The 19,287-nt window shown below is 33.2% G+C and overlaps 1 protein-coding gene across 2 annotated transcripts in view; it reads left to right on the top strand.

Moving 5' to 3' along the window:
* The window catches only part of LOC128188822 (atrial natriuretic peptide receptor 1-like), a 49,225-nt gene that overhangs the window by 20,430 nt on the left and 9,508 nt on the right, over positions 1-19,287 (top strand). The window contains exons 4-12 of one of the 2 annotated variants that reach the window (XM_052860100.1): positions 68-314; positions 700-845; positions 1,364-1,519; positions 6,874-7,009; positions 7,300-7,394; positions 7,761-7,893; positions 16,640-16,742; positions 17,231-17,321; positions 17,767-17,829. In XM_052860100.1, coding sequence (XP_052716060.1) covers positions 68-314; positions 700-845; positions 1,364-1,519; positions 6,874-7,009; positions 7,300-7,394; positions 7,761-7,893; positions 16,640-16,742; positions 17,231-17,321; positions 17,767-17,829 — 1,170 coding nt within the window. The remainder of the gene's footprint in view (positions 1-67; positions 315-699; positions 846-1,363; positions 1,520-6,873; positions 7,010-7,299; positions 7,395-7,760; positions 7,894-16,639; positions 16,743-17,230; positions 17,322-17,766; positions 17,830-19,287) is intronic. The other variant, XM_052860101.1, reaches the window with a different exon arrangement.

Here is a 19,287-nt window from a genome sequence, read left to right as displayed (position 1 = left end):
TAGGTAGTGCCTGTTTGGGAGGTATGTTTTTTAAAATCAATTTTTGTCGTATTTTGATATGTTTCAGACGCTGACCAGATTCCTGGGAACGTTTGACAAAGTGGGTCTGGCGGTTACCGGAATAATGAAAGCTTTCTCGTGGAATCGTATCGGAATTATTGCACAGAAACACACGGACGTGATCTGGATGTACACGATGGACGCGGTCAAAAGTATGGCCGACGACCACGGAATGCACGTCGCCATCTCGAAAACATTCAACGGATCGGAAAACCTGTACGATTTGTTGAAGCAAGTGGCAATGACTTCGAAAAGTAAGATTAACTAAACAGTTATTGTTTCTTCAGAATATACAACTTTGGGCAGTACAAACCACTAGAAATTTATTAATAAATACCTATGGTACATGTAAGATTTATAGTCACAATTTCCGTCACGATTTCCTGATTTAGACTCTTGAAGAAGTCTGAAATGGAGGAGGGGGAGACTCTTGATCAAGCATTTAAGCTCCTTTCTAAAGTTCCTTGTAATGTATATAGCAAATATTGATTACAAGAGTATATATAAATTTTTCGCGACCTATGATTTACATGTATTTATAATCATTATATAGAGAAAAAAAACCCTATGATATCCCTCCCATACCTCGACTCCTAACTAAAACAAATTGCTTGGACCGATTTCCGTTTTGTTTTTCAGTCATTGTTCTGGCCGTTAGAGGGGACACACTGAGAGCGCTGATGATCCACGCCTACGACATGGGTCTGATAAAGGAGAACTACATGTTTATCTGTGTCTACTACTACTCACAGAAAAATACCTTTGGGGACATTTCCTGGAAACAGGTATTAAAAAATACATTTATTAATAGAATTATTTATTAATAGACCATTGAAAGTAAAAAAAGCAATGAAATACTCCGAATTTTTTCTTATTTTTTTTAAATTTAGATACTGAAACTTTAAAGATGTACATTGCCTTATCGTATTATGGAATTGTAGCCATCTGATTATTGAGACATGTATAGTACATATCAAGCCTCAATCATGAATATTAATTAAATATCAAACGTCAATTATGTATATGACATCAAATAATAAATTTCAGTGGCTGGAATGCGTGGTACCTAGCACGTTACGATAATGAAAGTATTACAATTATCATTTCACTACGCTATGATCGGAATAGATCTCACATTAGCTTCTATTGACATTAAATAATACGATGACTTGTTATTGTGGAATACTAGAAAAATGTTGACGGTGGTTTGATAAAAGATTCACACTCATAACCTATGTAATATTTGAAAAATAATATCTAAAACTACAAAAAATGATTTGATATTGATAAACATTTTTTTCAGAACGACGCTGCTGATGAAAAAGCCAAGCTCGCTTATAAGTCGGTGTTATTTATTTCGTATTTCACACCGAATACAATCGAGTACAGGAACTTTACGGAGAGGGTTAAAATCAAATCAGAGGAATTATTTAACTACACCTATCAAGCAAGCGAAGAGGTACAAAAGTATATGTATATGAAATGGTCCATTTTTCTGATTTTGTTCTATCAAATACAATACAGTCACGAAGCATCGATTTTGAAAGTGGGGGGGGGGGGGGGCAGACTCATCCAAAAAATCTTGACAAGCAAACAAATAAAACAAGAAAAAAAAAACCAAACCAAAAAACCCATAATTTCCAAAATCCTCAAAATGCTGTTTATTTCACTATTTTCAATTCAATTTTTTACATGGTCCCATAAAACTGAGGGGGGGGGGGGGGGGGGGCAACTCCATGTTTATTTAATTTTTTCTATGTAAAATTAAGAAAACTCTTTTCTGCGCAAAAAAGATGCGACAAAATATTCGTGCGACCGAAAAACTTTAATTGGGATCGTAAATTGTTACCAGAATAATCGCATATGAAAAAGTATATATATATATATATATTTGTTATATTCAGTAGTATATTCTCACTATATAACTCTATATAGACAAATAGTCAATAACTGTAATATTAGCTCGTCCGAAAAATATTGACCGGTCAATATTTTTTTGATATTGACCGGCTAGGAATAATATCTAGAGAACATTCCCTCTATTTCAAAATATTTACACTTGCAAATGTTTTCCCTTATATAACACTGTTTGAGCAATCCGCTGTTATTTCTGCATAACATCATTATGGGTCAAGAGGTCAAAGTAGCGCATGAATAATATAGGTCACTACTTTTTCTATGTACACAAACTAATCGGCTTGTGCTGAAACACACCTATTAGATATCGTAAAGAAAACATAATTTTGGCCTAAAAAATAAACGTACATGTATTTGTATTTTGTTATACGAAGTTTTATTCATTCATTCTCATAAAACAACCCATTAATCGCGGGGATAAATGATTCATGTTAGATAACACGTTAGGCATGTAAACATAATGTTTATGGTTCGACATCGTAACGAGGTGTTCTTGAAAATTACAATCGTAATTTGTCAAAGGAGTTAATTCAGTTAAAATTCATTTCTGATTTTATTACAAGCCTCGGTCAAAATTGCAAATGCAAACTTACAGACCTTTCGTGTGTAGTACATTCACGGATCACGGTCAAATTTTAAAATCCTTGTGTTTTCTGTCCGATTTGTTCCATAAAAAGATCATCAAAGTTAAAATCGCTTTCCTCTATAATGTTGGAGGAAATCATTATGCTATTGAATCTGATTCTGCGATAGATTTCCCCCTGAAAATGCCTAAGTATACTCTTACTCAACTTTCAATCGCTTGTTTTTAAATTTCTAACCGCTCTGCGACTTCAACACAGGTGGTACTATTCCGCCAAGCTTCAATCAGTTTTTTAATTGTACAAGTGAATTTTCTTTTCTGTTTCCCTTTTTAATGATAAAAAAGTGTTGTCTCCTCAAAAGTAGTGTCATATTCATTTATCACAATAATCAAATGCTTGCAATATTGTTGCACTATTTTTTGTTACGTCATTTAAATCGAAGCGGCTTTCTAGGTCATCACAAAAGAGGAAGTATGGAGCATTGTTAGTGTTATAATTTGCAACAAATGTAAATATAAGAAATAAGGTATCATTTTTGGATGTCTATCGGGATATAGATACGGGTTGGTACGTGATCAAATCTTCCATAAAGCCCTTCGGGCTTTATGGGATTTGATCACGTGACCAACCCGTATCTATATCCCGATAGACATCCAAAAATGATACCTTATTTCTTAATAATCGCCTCTGATTTGTTGATTCGTAAACGATGACGTAAATAACTCTTCGCGACTCAAAAACAAGGTGACGTCATAATAGACAGTCAGTCAAGGCAAGTAAACAACGGACGCGCAATGCGACGGTTTGTTATCATAACGGATATAAGGATTTGCGAATTACTGTTAAGTAAAATCAGGTAGAATATCTGTATGTTTATTCTTACGGTCGGCGGAATATCACCAGTGACCGTTTGATGCTGAGGATATTTTGGAAATGAACTTTGCACAAAATTGAAATCGTGAATTCTTTGTTAAGCTGAGAAAATTACGGCGATCTGTTTTCAATTACTTTCTTTAATTTAAGTTTGTTTCTTCATATAACAAAACAAATGTTGACTGTGTTTTCGGGCAACATTGATTATATTAGCCCCCTTGGGACGAAAATATTGCCCTCCGCTTCGCGTCGGGCAATATTGCGTCCCTCGGGGGCTAATATAATCAATGTTGCCCTCAACCCCAGTCAATATTTGTATAATATACCATTTTTGAAGAAGTTTTCTCGTTATGTCACAAATGAGATAATTTTATTACTATGCCCTGAAAATTGCTGAATAACACCGGAAACAGTTATATTGCCCTCCCGGAAACAGTTATATTTCACAGGAAATAGTTATATTGCCCTCTCGAAACTGTAATATCACCATCGCGTGCACGAATTCTGCATATTAATTACGTCGGGTTCGAAATTCAACGAGCCAGTTGCTAAGCAAACGTACTAAACAGATCCGCGAATTTTCAACATGTCAGGCCAACGTCTGCGGTTTGTTCATCTAAATTCAGATGAACTCGATAGTTTAATTAATGAAAAAATTCGGCAAATACGACAAAAGTGATAAACTCAAGCGTGAGTGTTTTAAAAACATTTGCCTCTGCCTTGTGAATTAAATAAATATGTTGATAACCCGAGTTTGATTTGTTTAAAAATGTTATATAACATATATTACATGTCTTCTCGGACGACAATACCAGAATATTTGTCCCTCGGTGACAGGAAAGCCCTGGAGTGTTATGTCGCCCGATGCCGAAGGCATATAAGGCTTCGCGTCGGGCAATATTGCGTCCCTCGGGGGCTAATATAATCAATGTTGCCCTCAACCCCAGTCAATATTTGTATAATATATATATATATATATATATATATATATATATATATATATATATATATATATATATATATATATATATATATATATATATATATATATATATATATATATATATATATATATATATATAATCCAAAATGAGTAAAGTTAATCCACACAAGTATTAAATAATAAAAAATAACAGAAAGCCGATTCAAAACTCTACCGGTTTCATTATAATCTTCAGGAGTTTTGAACAATCACCATAGATACATAAGTACATACATTTCAAATGATCATTGTGACGTCATATAACATCAAGTATATGTTGCGCTTTTCAGAGTTCATTATGACGTCATAGTATAAGCGTTTTGTAATAGTACGGGAAAAACATATAATATATTCAAATATTCTATAATTGTACAAGAAAAACATAAAATATATTCAAACATTCATAAATATAATGCATTCAGTTTTGGTTTATATAATGAAATGAAATGTTTTTCTTTTGTTTCACGCTCTTTTTCGGTTGTTATTTTATAAAATTTATAGATAGGACACACTGTAAAGTTCGGAAAAATGTTCTTGGCACAGTTTCTGAGATGTCCGCTAACAGCCGTGCACTGGTATTTTGTTTCACGAATTTGTTGTCGGTGGACGGTCATTCGATGTCTGAGGGTATCCCCGGTTTGACCAATATAGTTTTCTCCACATCCTGCACATGTTATGACGTAGATTAGATTAGAACTTTCACATGTAATAGAGGAATGTATATTAAAATTTCTGCCGTTTTTGAACTCGAACTGGTGGCCTTCTTGTAGGTAAGGGCAGGTGGCACATCTTGGCTTCTGGCATTTACGGACATCTGGTGTTTCTTCGATATTTTCAAATTTGGCACGGGTTAAAATCTTTTTCAGAGACGGACTTTGTCGTTTACTTTTAATGATCTGAAATTTGTTTAAGACTTCTTTCATTTTTTTATCACGTTATGATTCGTGCCATCCAAAACACATTAAGAACAACATACCTTATAATTTAGCCAGGCGCCTTTGTACTACAATATCGGACAAAAATCTTCTAAATTCCAGACTAAGTGAACTACGCTACCTGCTACAACAAAGGAACTACCCCCAAATCACTAGTGGAACATGGAATCAAAAAAGCCACATGCCATAATAGAAATGAGCTACTAATAATAGATAAATCAGAAAACTGTGTTATTCCATACGTCTCAACACACAACCCGAAAAATCAAGAGTTTTACCAAATTATAAAAAGCAACCTTCAACTTTTAGAACGTGATAAAAAAATGATATACTATGACGTCATAATGAACTCTGAAAAGCGCAACATATACTTGATGTTATATGACGTCACAATGGTCATTTGAAATGTATGTACTTATGTATCTATGGTGATTGTTCAAAACTCCTGAAGATTATAATGAAACCGGTAGAGTTTTGAATCGGCTTTCTGTTATATATATATATATATATATATATATATATATATATATATATATATATATATATATATATATATATATATATATATATATATATATATATATTATAGGCAAAGCATGACAAATTGAAGCTGGTAAATCGCGCAATCATAATAAAACGTTGCAAGATTATGTAAGACACATTGAGCAACTGTTCCATTATCGCAGAACAATCGCATAGAAAGTAGAAGTACTGTTCAGTTCAAGATATTTTCGCAGCTTAATTTTATCCTAAATTTCCAATTTTTTATACATTTTATCGATGCTAAGGGGAAATAACTCTTTTTCTGACTTTTCTTTCAGTTGTATGTCTAAATGCCATAGTTTTTCTTATCCCAACGACTAATTTTAGAATATTTTTGTAACTTATTTTTTCTGATAAAGTTGACAATAAAATTGAACAAGATAAACAAAATTCTGACTACAAAATTTTTACTTTTAACCCAAAAAATACGGTTTTCTGATGCTAGAATAAGCTTTAGTTTATGTTTATCTGGCATCTTAAAAAGTGTGATGACATGTATATTTTTTTCTAACAATTGATGAAATTTAAGTATATTAAGTTAAAATCAGTTCGGTTTTTCAACTTTCATCAGAGAATTTTACGAGTATGGAGTTACCTTAAGTATGCGAGACCTCGTGCTAAGCTAAAATTTTCCGATCGCAAAGCGTTATAAAGAGCTCGTGCACCAATTGTGAAAGGACCATTGCTAAACCAATCGAACCCTTGATAAATTAATCAAATATATTTAGGAAAATAAATACGCCTTGTTTTATTAAAAAAATATTTTATCAACATAAAAGAAGATAATTGATGATACCTTTCCAGATAATATGTTTGTTGATCTTATAAACGGAGATAAAAAGATGTATTTTATGCCTTATATCTACTTTTATATATCTTTTTTATCATTATTATGTAATAAAATTGAATGCATGCGATGCGCAATCTTTTTCAGATGTGAAGGAACTTAATTAATTTCTTTTGTCGTCGTTTGCAATAGGTGCCCTATCCTGCTTCAAATCTTTATGAAGCAATGTATATGTACGCTTTATCCGTAAATATGACGTCATCAGAAGGAAACGACTCATCCAATGGCCGCTTAATTGCTACGAGATTATGGGGAAACTCTTTCACTAGTAAGATATATACCTATAATTTATTTTTTTTCCCTATTATTATTACTATAATCTTTGATCTCATTTTACGGTTAAGTATAACAGAATAAAATCGAAAAAAAAAAAATAATAAAACCTGGCATTCCCAAACATAGTAGAAATTATCATAGATTTTTGTTGCATTATGGGCGAATTCTGAAACAGCTCTAATTAGTTATTATGTTATTCCACCTTCCAGTTTTGACTGAGAGTTTGTGATGACATGTTATTGTAAAAAAATTATTATGTTCTTACTGAATTTCCGTTTTTAGGCATGACAGGAAATATCTCACTGAATGAAAATGGCGACAGACAGCAGGGGTACAAGATAGAAATGATTCAGCTGACGTCACAGTTCCAATTAAAGGTAGGTATATCGCTGTATAATGACAAGACGTTCACCTTAATTAATTAATTATGATTCCTGTAACTGTAGCAATAACCAATAGGATATAATTTGATGCGAAGCCTGACAAAGATCAATTTTTGATCACATTTTAAACATTTCATTTGTACATTCCAAATCAAAAACACTTCGTTATATATATATAAAAAGAAAATAATCATTTAAAGGTATTAGTTTTATATTAGGAAAGATTTTGTTTATTTCATGAAATCAATCAAACGCTAACAAAAACTTTTTAACAAAAATGTTCTGATCAAGGATTTTTATTTAAATCTAAAAACATATACATTTTTCTACAATGTATAACCGTCAAACCTTTTTTTCCAGACAGTTGGGTATTTTTTCACGGATGACAGGGTGTTCCGAGAGGATCTTGTTCACCAGATACAGTGGCCCGGGGGTGGGGGCCCGCCAGTTGACCACCCACCATGTGGTTTTAATGGGGAATTCTGCAAGCATCGTGAGCATAATATTTTAAGACTAAGTTGTAAAAAAATTATATTAATTATGTAGTGAAAAATTATATTAATGGTTTTATCTTGTGATACTAGTACATGTATACTTATTATTATAATGCTATTTTAACAAAAAACGTGGGATTTCTGTATTATCTTATTGTTAATACAGGTACATGTACCTGTACATGTACCGGCACGCATGAACGTCAATTAAGGTTGATGCTGGCTTCAAGAGAATTATGCACGGATGTATAGGTGTAATAGGTTAGGATTAGAGTCGGGCAAAATGTTGTCAATTTCTACAATTGACCGAACGTCTTCGAAGATATTGATTGAAGATACTGAAATGCCAGCAATGAAATAAACCATATGCTAGTTTACGGATTTGTTAAAATGGCCTCATCTTAAGATATAGTGATCCTTTCCATTGAAATATTATGTTTTCAGTTATTATCCGATGATCATCCTTTTTTCAACAACATTTTCCGATTACATTTTCCAATAATACACCAATATTTTCCAATATCATTATACATATATATATTTAATTTCTGTGTATATTTCCCATTATGTTTGCATTAGAAATCTGACTGTGACATTCAAATTTCTGTAACACACTTCAAATCTGATGCAAGATTATGCGCCCAAGTTAATGTTATCACGCGTTTTGAATAGATTTATTAATGTAAGATCAAATGAACCATTCAAACTTACATAACCAATTTTATATGTACGTATGAAAAATAATCGTTAAAATCATATCTATTCCAGCTCAAAAAAGAGATTTCTCGGCAGAGTTTCCGGAAATATACTTTCAGCCGCGGAAACGCACTAATTAACATTATTTATGGTTTTTCGTCTTTTATTCACAACAATCCCCGACAAAGAGCGTAAATAAGAGCTTTCAAGCGACGATACAAAAATATTTATGCAAATAAACATCAAAGTAAATATAAATATAGCATTAAATGCTTATTCTTGGATGTTGTTGGTCCTATAAAACACCGAGCGGTGCAGACAAATTGGAAATATTTTAACAAGAGCTTTGACTTCGAGTAGTCGTGTCAAACAGCAACGTGACGTAGGCCCGTCTATTTCATTGCTGGCCATTCAGCCATGGCTCTTTGAAATCAACAAGATTTGTCGGGCTTTTGAGCTAAGACTACGCAATCGGTGCATATTTCGCTTGAAACCGCATCATTGCGTGGACCCTGAGGTCCACGCAGAAAATATATAAGCGAGGTTAAACCGGATGCAGTGGGGAAAATTCAGCCTGCGCATGAGCTAGCCTGGTTCCTGTGCGTAATGGGTAGCTCAGGGAACCAGCAGGCATGTTCACGAAGCTGTCTTAGAACTATGCACCCCTGCGAATGTGTTCGGAATGTTTTCTTTATCGTTGTTAAGTATGTAATAAATCTAGAGGTGCTCGAATGAAAGTTCACAAGACTTCACCGAGATTTGTTCAGTTCCTGTGAATTTTCGAGCGGAAGTATAAGTGTTCGGAGAATATACTCAAAATACGTAAGTACTCGTCGATTTTCTTATCATATCCTACTTGGATTTATGCTAAAACATCAACATCTTTTAAGATGTATGTCTTATTTCACCATCTAGCGGTTTTTTAAATTAAACGATGAAATTCAGAACAGAGTTATCGTTAGTTAAAACCACGTGAAGAGTGGTTGATAATATGAACATTGGGCTGCTTAATAAAATCATAGCCATGTTTGATGCTTGTGGTGTGCAATACCATGTTTTTTTTTAAAATAATGGGTGAATGTTTTGCATAAAAACTTAGTATATCGAGCCATGCATAAAATAGTACAGTCTGTTTCACTATTGATGTTATTACTAGGTCAGGCGCGGATCGAAAATTATTTCTTAGGGGGGATCTCTATTACGCATGTTAATTGTCGCAACAGCAGAAAAAACCCTTTTTTTGTATTGTTACATTTATTTCTAGAACACATTTTAGCCACCAATTAATGAAGATAAAGTTTAAAATAAATAAACCTTCTAGAATTTATATTTGACTACAAGTACCTATATTCTTTAAAATAGACTATAAACACGAGGCATATTTTTACTGCGGAACTGAAAGGGTCAAATAAAACCACGTGATCTAAAATTTGAATGACAATAACATTCGCAGGGGTGTATGGTGTGTCCTAAGTACATCTTAGGATACGTCTTAGTCTTAAGTCTGTTTCTCGAGACTCTCCTAAATTTAGGAACCGCCATAATTTTGTCCTAACTTTAAGACATCACCTACCTTGTCCTAAGACCATCCTAAAGCTATAAAATCACGTTTTTAGGGATATTGGGATGTTGTGAAGCCTTTTCTTAAGACCGGTAGAATAAGGCAATATTTTCCACAGTTCCAGCATTTTCGACAAACATCAAATTCCTAATCCGGGAGGGGGGGCATAGTCATTTATTCTATCATGTATGTTCATTTTAACAAAATGATGTGGAGGGGGACCCCGAATTCTCACCACTTCCCCGTTGCTACATGCCTGCCTTGGAGCTGACAAATTAAGATTTTTTTTTTCGCAAATACTGTCTATGTTTGACGAATGAAAGTTATTCACTTATTTTTTTTTATCTACATTGTACACTAAATGAGTTACATTCATTGTTTTGATTATTATAATAATAATTTTTGATAACAATTATTTAAATGTCCTTTGCTATAAAAAGTAAATTTACGTCGGGTTACATATACCATGCGTGATCATTCCTAATTTTTATCACTTTATTCTGAAAAAAAATAATCTTTAAAACATTTGTAATGTTGAATGAACTGTATTTATATATTTTCGAAATATATTACAACTTATTTCTTATTTAACACGTTCGTGTATTCTATATATTGCAGATTAAAGGGAAATTGGTTATGTTTGTACGAGTACATGTGTTTCCTCATGTAACGTTTCAAATTCTATGAAAATCGCGTGTTTATATATTACATATGTACTTCAATGACAAGATTCTCAAATGTTAATTATGAAATGACAATACACACGTCTTGTTTACATAATTATCTGCTTGTAAGCCAATTCTGTCCTGATAAATATTTTCTTTTTTTTTTTTTTTTTAAAGAACAGTTATAAATTTGAATTTTTTGGGGCTTGTAATATTTTTAATTTTAATTTTTTTTGGGGGAGGAGGGTCATTTAAAGAAAAACAAATTAAATTGTTATTGGTAACTGATATTCATTTAGGTAAATGTAAAATTATTAAAATGCATACATAAAATTACTGGTTTTAGGCCTTTTGTGTTAACTAGCGAGACGTACAATTTTCTCTGGCAAAATGTTTAATGATTCATCCATACACAAGTCTCTCAAATTCGATATGAATGAATAACTGTGAAAAATAAGAATGGTTGTAGAAGGTTAGGATATCCTAACTTAAGATGTTCCTAAGTAACCGTCGAGCTACATCTTAAGACGTGTCCTAAGTTGATCTTAGGATGTTCCTAACTTTTTTCCTAAGTCATATCTTAGGAACACACTTAGGTCATATCTTAGGAAAGTTTCGTGAACATGCCTGCAGGCTAGCACACGTTTATCTGAATCGGGATCTGGATTCCGTGCCATATGCACACATAAGTTCAAAGGCGCTGTAATTGTAAAGTTGTCGGTAAACAGTACAGAAACAAAGTATTCCTTTTAAAGAAATGATTGGCATGTGATATGAACTATCAGTATTATGAAATAAGTTAATGTTATGCCAAAACTACAACATGCATCAACTAGCATAATTTGCAATGTTTTGTTGTTTTCCGAATACACATGTAACTTAACTTTACTTTTATAGTAGGCGAGGCTAGAGAACTTCCCGATTAATTTTTTTTTAAACATTCAAGTATGATTGAATAATTATGTCACTGTATAAAAGTTTAAATCTCAAGAAAAATGCATCAAAATATGAACTTTTTAATTAATTTACACAAAGCTGTCACTGCATAGTTAACAAAGTAGTGCGAATTGTAATGTGTGCGCAAATTATAGTAGAATTCACCGAATGCCTGATACTATACATGCAAACTTCATTCATAGATTGATCATAATTATTTGAGAAGTTTGAATCCTTTAAATTCTGAGATAAAAAGTCAGGGCTATACATACATGTATACATAATACAACGAACAAATTTAGTTAGCACACGTTTATCTGAATCGGGATCTGGATTCCGTGCCATATGCACACATAAGTTCAAAGGCGCTGTAATTGTAAAGTTGTCGGTAAACAGTACAGAAACAAAGTATTCCTTTTAAAGAAATGATTGGCATGTGATATGAACTATCAGTATTATGAAATAAGTTAATGTTATGCCAAAACTACAACATGCATCAACTAGCATAATTTGCAATGTTTTGTTGTTTTCCGAATACACATGTAACTTAACTTTACTTTTATAGTAGGCGAGGCTAGAGAACTTCCCGATTAATTTTTTTTTAAACATTCAAGTATGATTGAATAATTATGTCACTGTATAAAAGTTTAAATCTCAAGAAAAATGCATCAAAATATGAACTTTTTAATTAATTTACACAAAGCTGTCACTGCATAGTTAACAAAGTAGTGCGAATTGTAATGTGTGCGCAAATTATAGTAGAATTCACCGAATGCCTGATACTATACATGCAAACTTCATTCATAGATTGATCATAATTATTTGAGAAGTTTGAATCCTTTAAATTCTGAGATAAAAAGTCAGGGCTATACATACATGTATACATAATACAACGAACAAATTTAGTGGTTAAAAGCAGAGGGCTCGAGTAGTGGAATCTCTGATAATCTTAAGGCTTTCACGTTTTCGTTGGAAACACATGCAAATGGTCCACGTATTGTAGTCCTTTTTTAAAGGACAGCAACTTGTTTTAACTTGTTTTGACGCAAGAATTAGATAGCTACGCCCTACTAAAAGTTCCAGCTATCGTTAAAAAGATTTTATCATACCGCTTTCGCGCGTTATTCAATTTATCTACACGGCCTGGTGTGTTATAGGACCGACGATATCCAAAAAATAAGCAGTCAGTGCAATACATCAATTCTAGTTGGCTTCATATATGTTTCACATTTCTAGAGAGAAAACTAAACAATATGTTTGATGGTTTTTAAAACTTCAAAGCATATTATTATCAAAACCGATTTGGTTTGACTTTTCCTATAGCGTCACGATCATTTCTGTCAGGTACGTCATGCACGCCGCCGGTGCGAAAACTATATGATTGGTTAACTCCTAATTTTAGGCCGAGTTATCAGTATGTACGCTTATGCAATGCCAGAGCTGAAGGATTTCTCAGAACAGTTTATTTCCCCCCAATATTATTCATTCAAAATCGACTATCCCGTATGTTTAAATTCTGTGCTAAACTCTCTCTCTCTCTCTCTCTCTCTCTCTCTCTCTCTCTCTCTCTCTCTCTCTGTGTAAACGGGCGTTAAACCATAGCCTCAAGCTACGGTCCAGAGTACGGCGTTATAAAAAATATAATATTTAAAAGTTGCATGTGCTAAGCGTTCATTTCATGTAAATACCGTAAATGTATAATGCACATGTATTACCTACTAACTTGCCAGTCAAAGTGATAGGTATGAATTCCTCGATTTCTACACCTTTCGATCGGCAATCGACAGTCAATAAAAGTATTGAACGATGGTGTGAAAGAACGAGACGGAAGTGGAGAGTGCAAGGAGGTTTGTACATGTGCGTCTTCATTAGGCAAGTGTCCGATTCGTTTCTCTTCTGTTGCCCTATCACTTTCGGTGTAAATATATATACTAAAATATCCACAAACCATTTACTGCAGATTTCTTTATTTTACCTGTCTCTGAACCCCCGATCACCCGCTCCATACATGAACACTGGTTTGTTTACATACATAAAAAATACAGTTCTTGATCCGCTTTCCGAGTACGGTTAAAGGTTGTTGAATAGGAGAAAGTTTGGGGCGGGTAAAGCTACAATTATTAACAGTAGTAAACTAAATGAAGAATTATTTAAATGGATTATTTGCACAAAATGTGGTATGGTATGATGTAAATATTTTTAAAAAATAGTGTTATTTTTATACGCGGCAAATTGCCGTAAAGTTTTTTTGTACATGTAAGTATTGTATGCACTGTAGCTTTATATTTTCTAACCCAAAATTTATACACAGAGCTACAGCTATATATGTTATGTACCGTATGTATTGTTTTATCACAAGTGTACACTTTCGAAAAATAGCCCAATTTCGACAGTCACGAGTACCCATGTGAATTTTTCATTCTCTGATAAGTTGTTGTTCTGTCCGTGCATAATTTAGTCTTAGTTAACCAGCAAGCTGAATCCACCAATAAAAAAACTGTGGTTAAGGTGCGGGTATTGTTTATGTATGACGTAGCTGAAAAAGTTGAACGCGACGCGATCGGAAAAGTCAAACCAAATCGGTTTTAGTAATATATATACTTTAATCCATCTTTAATATTTTTAAAATCTTACTTCAATTTTTTATATCAATGAGAAAGAACTACTAAATATTTTACAATTATTGTTGATCGGCTCAGAAGGAATACTCAGTTCCTCGATCCAGTTCTTCCATATGTAGATGTGAATGTTGCCATGGTTACTACAACCTCTCGAAAGACAGCAGACGTCAGCATGGCCAGCCCGTGCGCGTCCGTGGAGACCCTGCTCTGAATGCAACATTCGGCGGTCCTTTTGAACGGGCTAGAACTGGAAAGAAGATCGTGTATATTTCGGTCTTGTCAGTTTCTATTTTATAAGTAAAAGCGATTTTTAAAATTAAGGGTATTGGAGAAAATACTTCGGGAATGTAAATACTTAGTGATGCATGGCTATTTAGAGTAAATAGTTAACTATAGCTAATTAATATGTCACCCTTTTTGTTCAATGCATGCTTATTTTCCCGGGGGGGGGGGGGGCTATTATTTGGATGGTTTCGGTAAACGTACACAAGTAAGCATCCGAATCGATACAAATCTAACAGAAAAATATATTCCGAGATCTCTTCCAAAATAATTCATTAAAGCTGAGCGATTTAGGGTTGTCCCAAGATATTCATTCAGCACGTTTGGACGATTTTTAATAAAAATACAAATACATGTGAAAGAAGTGTTATTGAAATAGATGAAAGGGAAACTTTCCAAGATAATTTCATTCACACATTTCATTATCCTTTTTAACACGGAAAAATGCACAAGAACGAAAAACTGATTTCTTACGGAGATTAATAACAGGGAATGTTAACATCTTTTCTCCATTCGGTAGTCTTCAGCGTTACATGTATCATCCGGGTCTGTTGCAATAGAAAATTCCCGTAGACATAACATTTCTAGCAGTGTATATAGTAAAACCTGATAAGCTTGAGGAGCGTTTCAAAAAAGAGATCTGGAATTTTTTCATGCATTTGAATGAACATCGTTCTAACCCTGAGGAATTAATAAATATCAAGTAATTAAGCAAAATGTGAAACAAAGATATCTTGACACAGAGTTTTTTTAAATAATATTTACATTTTCCAGTGTCTTTTACTACGTATCGATTTTGTACTATGTACATGTAACCCATAACTCGTATCATTGGGGCGCCAGCGGGGTTTGCTTATTTATATATAAATACTAATAGTACAATGGCTAAAAATTATATAAATATAAGTAATAAGGAATCATTACTTGAATATTATGAAATGATAATTTCGGTCGGGGCGGGATAAAATTATATCATAAAGCCCTTCGGCCTTTATTAGATTTGATCACGCGCCGACCAAAATTATCACCTCATATTACTCAAAGAATGACTCCTTATTCCTTAAGTAATCTTCAATACGTGTACAACTGATTATTCATGTATGGGTATTTATTAAGTATAGTTTTTGGGGGGAGTTGATTTTAATCAACTCTCCTATGCAGTTACTCAGACAAACAGTGAAACAGTGTTTGGACCTCAGCACAAATCATTGCCGCTGACAAGACTTAGTTCTTGAAAATAATTGATAAATTCGATGTAATGTATGCTAAAGCATTGTTTTTCAAGAAAACGTATATATAAATACCTTGAAAATAGTCAGATTTTAAATGGTACGAACAATTTAATTTTTTGTAGTCCTATGTATTCCTACGCCAGAGTTCAAGATAGTCTCGTTCAACTCGACGCTCGGCTGTCTCCGTAAATCCTTGTCGGAGATTTACGGTGTCAGCCGAGCGTCGAGTTGAACGAGACTAGAGTTCAATATTGCTTGGATCCATACAATTTTCGAGAAATATTTCTATTACTGATACATAGTTTGATTGAATTAATTTTATCTTTAAATATAACTTAACATGATTCATATGGGGGTTTCTCGACATTCTTGTCGAAAAAGTCCAAAAATTCATATTATAAAAATGTGCGTAATTCAAATTAGAAACTACATGTACTTGTCATGCAAAATAACATATCATTGATTTTAAAATAAATAAACATCGATAAAATCAACTCCCGTCAGTTCTTCAGTACTGATTTAACAAATGTAACCCATGTCTTCCAATTTGAAACAAAAAATGAATGTAGTTACTCGCTTACGAAAAACCCCCATTTACATGGTATTATTCGAAATTAGAAAAATACATATCTTCCACAAACCCATATTTCAACACTGTTTATGAAATAGATTTTTATATAAAGGATTTCACCTAATGTCCTCAGAATACTGCGTCAATTATCACAAACCACGTAATGGTTTTGATATTGTAGATTTGACCCAGACTGAGATTCTAGAAATCGTTGTTGGAACATTGGGAGGAGTTCTAGTTCTAGTGGTGTTTCTTAGCATTATCATTCCACGCTTTGTTGTAAGGTAAACTAATATCTCTCTCTCTCTCTCTCTCTCTCTCTCTCTCTCTCTCACGTAAATATTTTAGTTTACATTTAGTCTAAACGATTTATGAGAATATAATGAATATGCAGTTGAATTAACTGAATTCTGAAAATAAAAAGTAACTATACCTTTTAGACAATGTCAGAAGTTTCTTGAATCTTTTCATAAAACCTGTACCATATGAAATAACTATTGTATCTATATTTATAAGATTTCGAGACATGTATGCATATTTTCACGCTCCGATGCTAAACTAAACAAAGAATTGTACGTAATATCGTATATTTCCTTTTTCTAATTATTTGATAAACAGTCAGTATCATTGATCACATTGATTCCAATTCGATTTATCTTAATTAAAAAATATATATTTTTCAGTGATCCTATACCTTTTTATTTGAAATTATGTTTCAAACAGTTCAAACCTTCACTTTCACGAAACTAACTTCGATTTTTGTTACTTGCAGGCATATCAAAAAGAAAGCAAGCGAAAGTGTATGGAGAATTAAGGAAACCGACCTCATAGCTAAAAAGAGATCTAATTTCTCTATGTCGAGGGTAACAATGAAATATTTTATTACAATGTGTTATGCTAGTATACTAAGCTTTCATCTCGTATTAGAAAATACAGCAACTCTAAAAGCTGTGTTTATATATACTGGAGTAACTGATATTTTTTTATGACTGAAGTTATAACTGAAATTTTTTAAAGTTTAAAAACAATTTTTTTTTCGATCATTTTATGTACTTCTCAACATTGTAAAATTATAGAATGTCTTATCATGGCATTTTACTTAATACTTATCAGACTTGCTTATACAGAAAAGAGTTTTTCGAGAAGCGTTCTTAGCAAATAAAAAGTTCCAAGCGTAAAATATTGTATAATGATGTCATTCAACCCCCCCCCCCCCAAAAAAAAAAACCAAATATGGGGAAAATTGTTTAAAAACATGTACAAACAAAGCTGTCAGCACCCTATCTGATTATATCCTGTTTTACATAGATCTCTCTCCGTTCTGAGCAGATTGTTGTAGACAAATACCTCGTGTGCACGGCGCTATACAAGGTAAGTTTAAATGCATTACGGCCAAATGCATATATAGGATTTTGGATCTTTCTTTTTCATTTGTATTCCGTAATTAATTTTTAATGTATTCATGTATGTTATAATATCCTGATCGCTATTTGTATTTTCTTATACTCATAACTTTTTTTAAAATACTTTTTTTTGCAGTTTAAATATGTGAGGATGTAAATGATTGCATTTATATAATAACTGTTCCTCACTATTAAAGTCGTTCTCCATCTAAATCATTGTGAAAAAATGGGTGAAATTCTACCTTCCTATTATAAAATTAAAAAAAAAATCCACTTCAACAACAATGCCATTTATAGACTCATTTGGCTCAAAACGATAATAAAAGGATACTTAAAATTGAGACCTTTTTTGAATATGAATCGTTTTTAAGTATATGACTTGAGTACACGTCTTCTAAGACATTTACGACCGAAAGAAAGCGTGCTTAGCTAGGCCAATTTGAGCAAAACTAAGGCGAATGGTTGGTACGACTTATGTATGACTTTATACTTATTTAAAGATATTAATGTGAAGTAATTATAATCCCGACACACAAAAAAAGATACTTGTATGACAAACTTCAATTATAAAAGAAATCGATTTAAAGCCCCTATCACAATTGGCGAACGAGCAGAAGCGACAAAATATTCGTGCGACCGAAAAAAAGTGTTCGTAAACTGTTGCCAAAATAATCGCATATGAAGAAGTATTCGTACGAAACTTGCACGATTCAAAACGACCGTTGTGCGATGTTAACACATTGAATCTTGCGATATACCTTGCGTCTATTTGCAACTGTTGTACAATGAATGCGAGTGTTGTAAGATAATGCGATAGGATCGCACGAAAGACCAGATGATAGGACAATTATAGGTGCGATAGGATGAGGGGCGCTCGTCCGATCATGCGTTTCATCGTACGAATGCTCGTTCGAATCAGAGGGGTATATATCCCACCGTTTTTAACGCTGTTCATTGCAAGAGAAGATACCGCCCAAGAATATGACAAAAGCAACAGCCAATACCAAGGTCAATTGTGTCCTGAAACATATAATTAATCTTAAACAGTGTATACTGTATTAGGGAACTATTCAGTAGGCATATTTTAAGACTTGGCGAATTCCAATGTCTCGTATTATCTCTCTTTTACCATAATACTGTTGGGGCGAATTCAAGACGAGACAGAACCGTAAAATGTCATGTGGCGAAAATAACCCTATATCCAGTATATACGGCCAAAGCAAGGATACTGAAACCGATAAATCTTGCAAAGATAGTTAAACGTTACATGAGAAACGTTGAGCAACAGTTTCATGGTCGCACAACACACACAAAAACAGCTGCGATTTATCTTACGATCTTTACAAATCATGCATCGCTCTTGGGAGTACACAAAGCATTGTAAAACATTCGTACTAATGTTCGTGCGTTGCATTGCAATAATTTG

Source organism: Crassostrea angulata, chromosome 6 (assembly GCF_025612915.1).
Source record: "Crassostrea angulata isolate pt1a10 chromosome 6, ASM2561291v2, whole genome shotgun sequence".
NCBI lineage: Eukaryota > Metazoa > Mollusca > Bivalvia > Ostreida > Ostreidae > Magallana > Magallana angulata.
The sequence above is the reverse complement of the archived record's forward strand: the minus strand, read 5'-3'. Positions and strand labels throughout refer to the sequence as shown.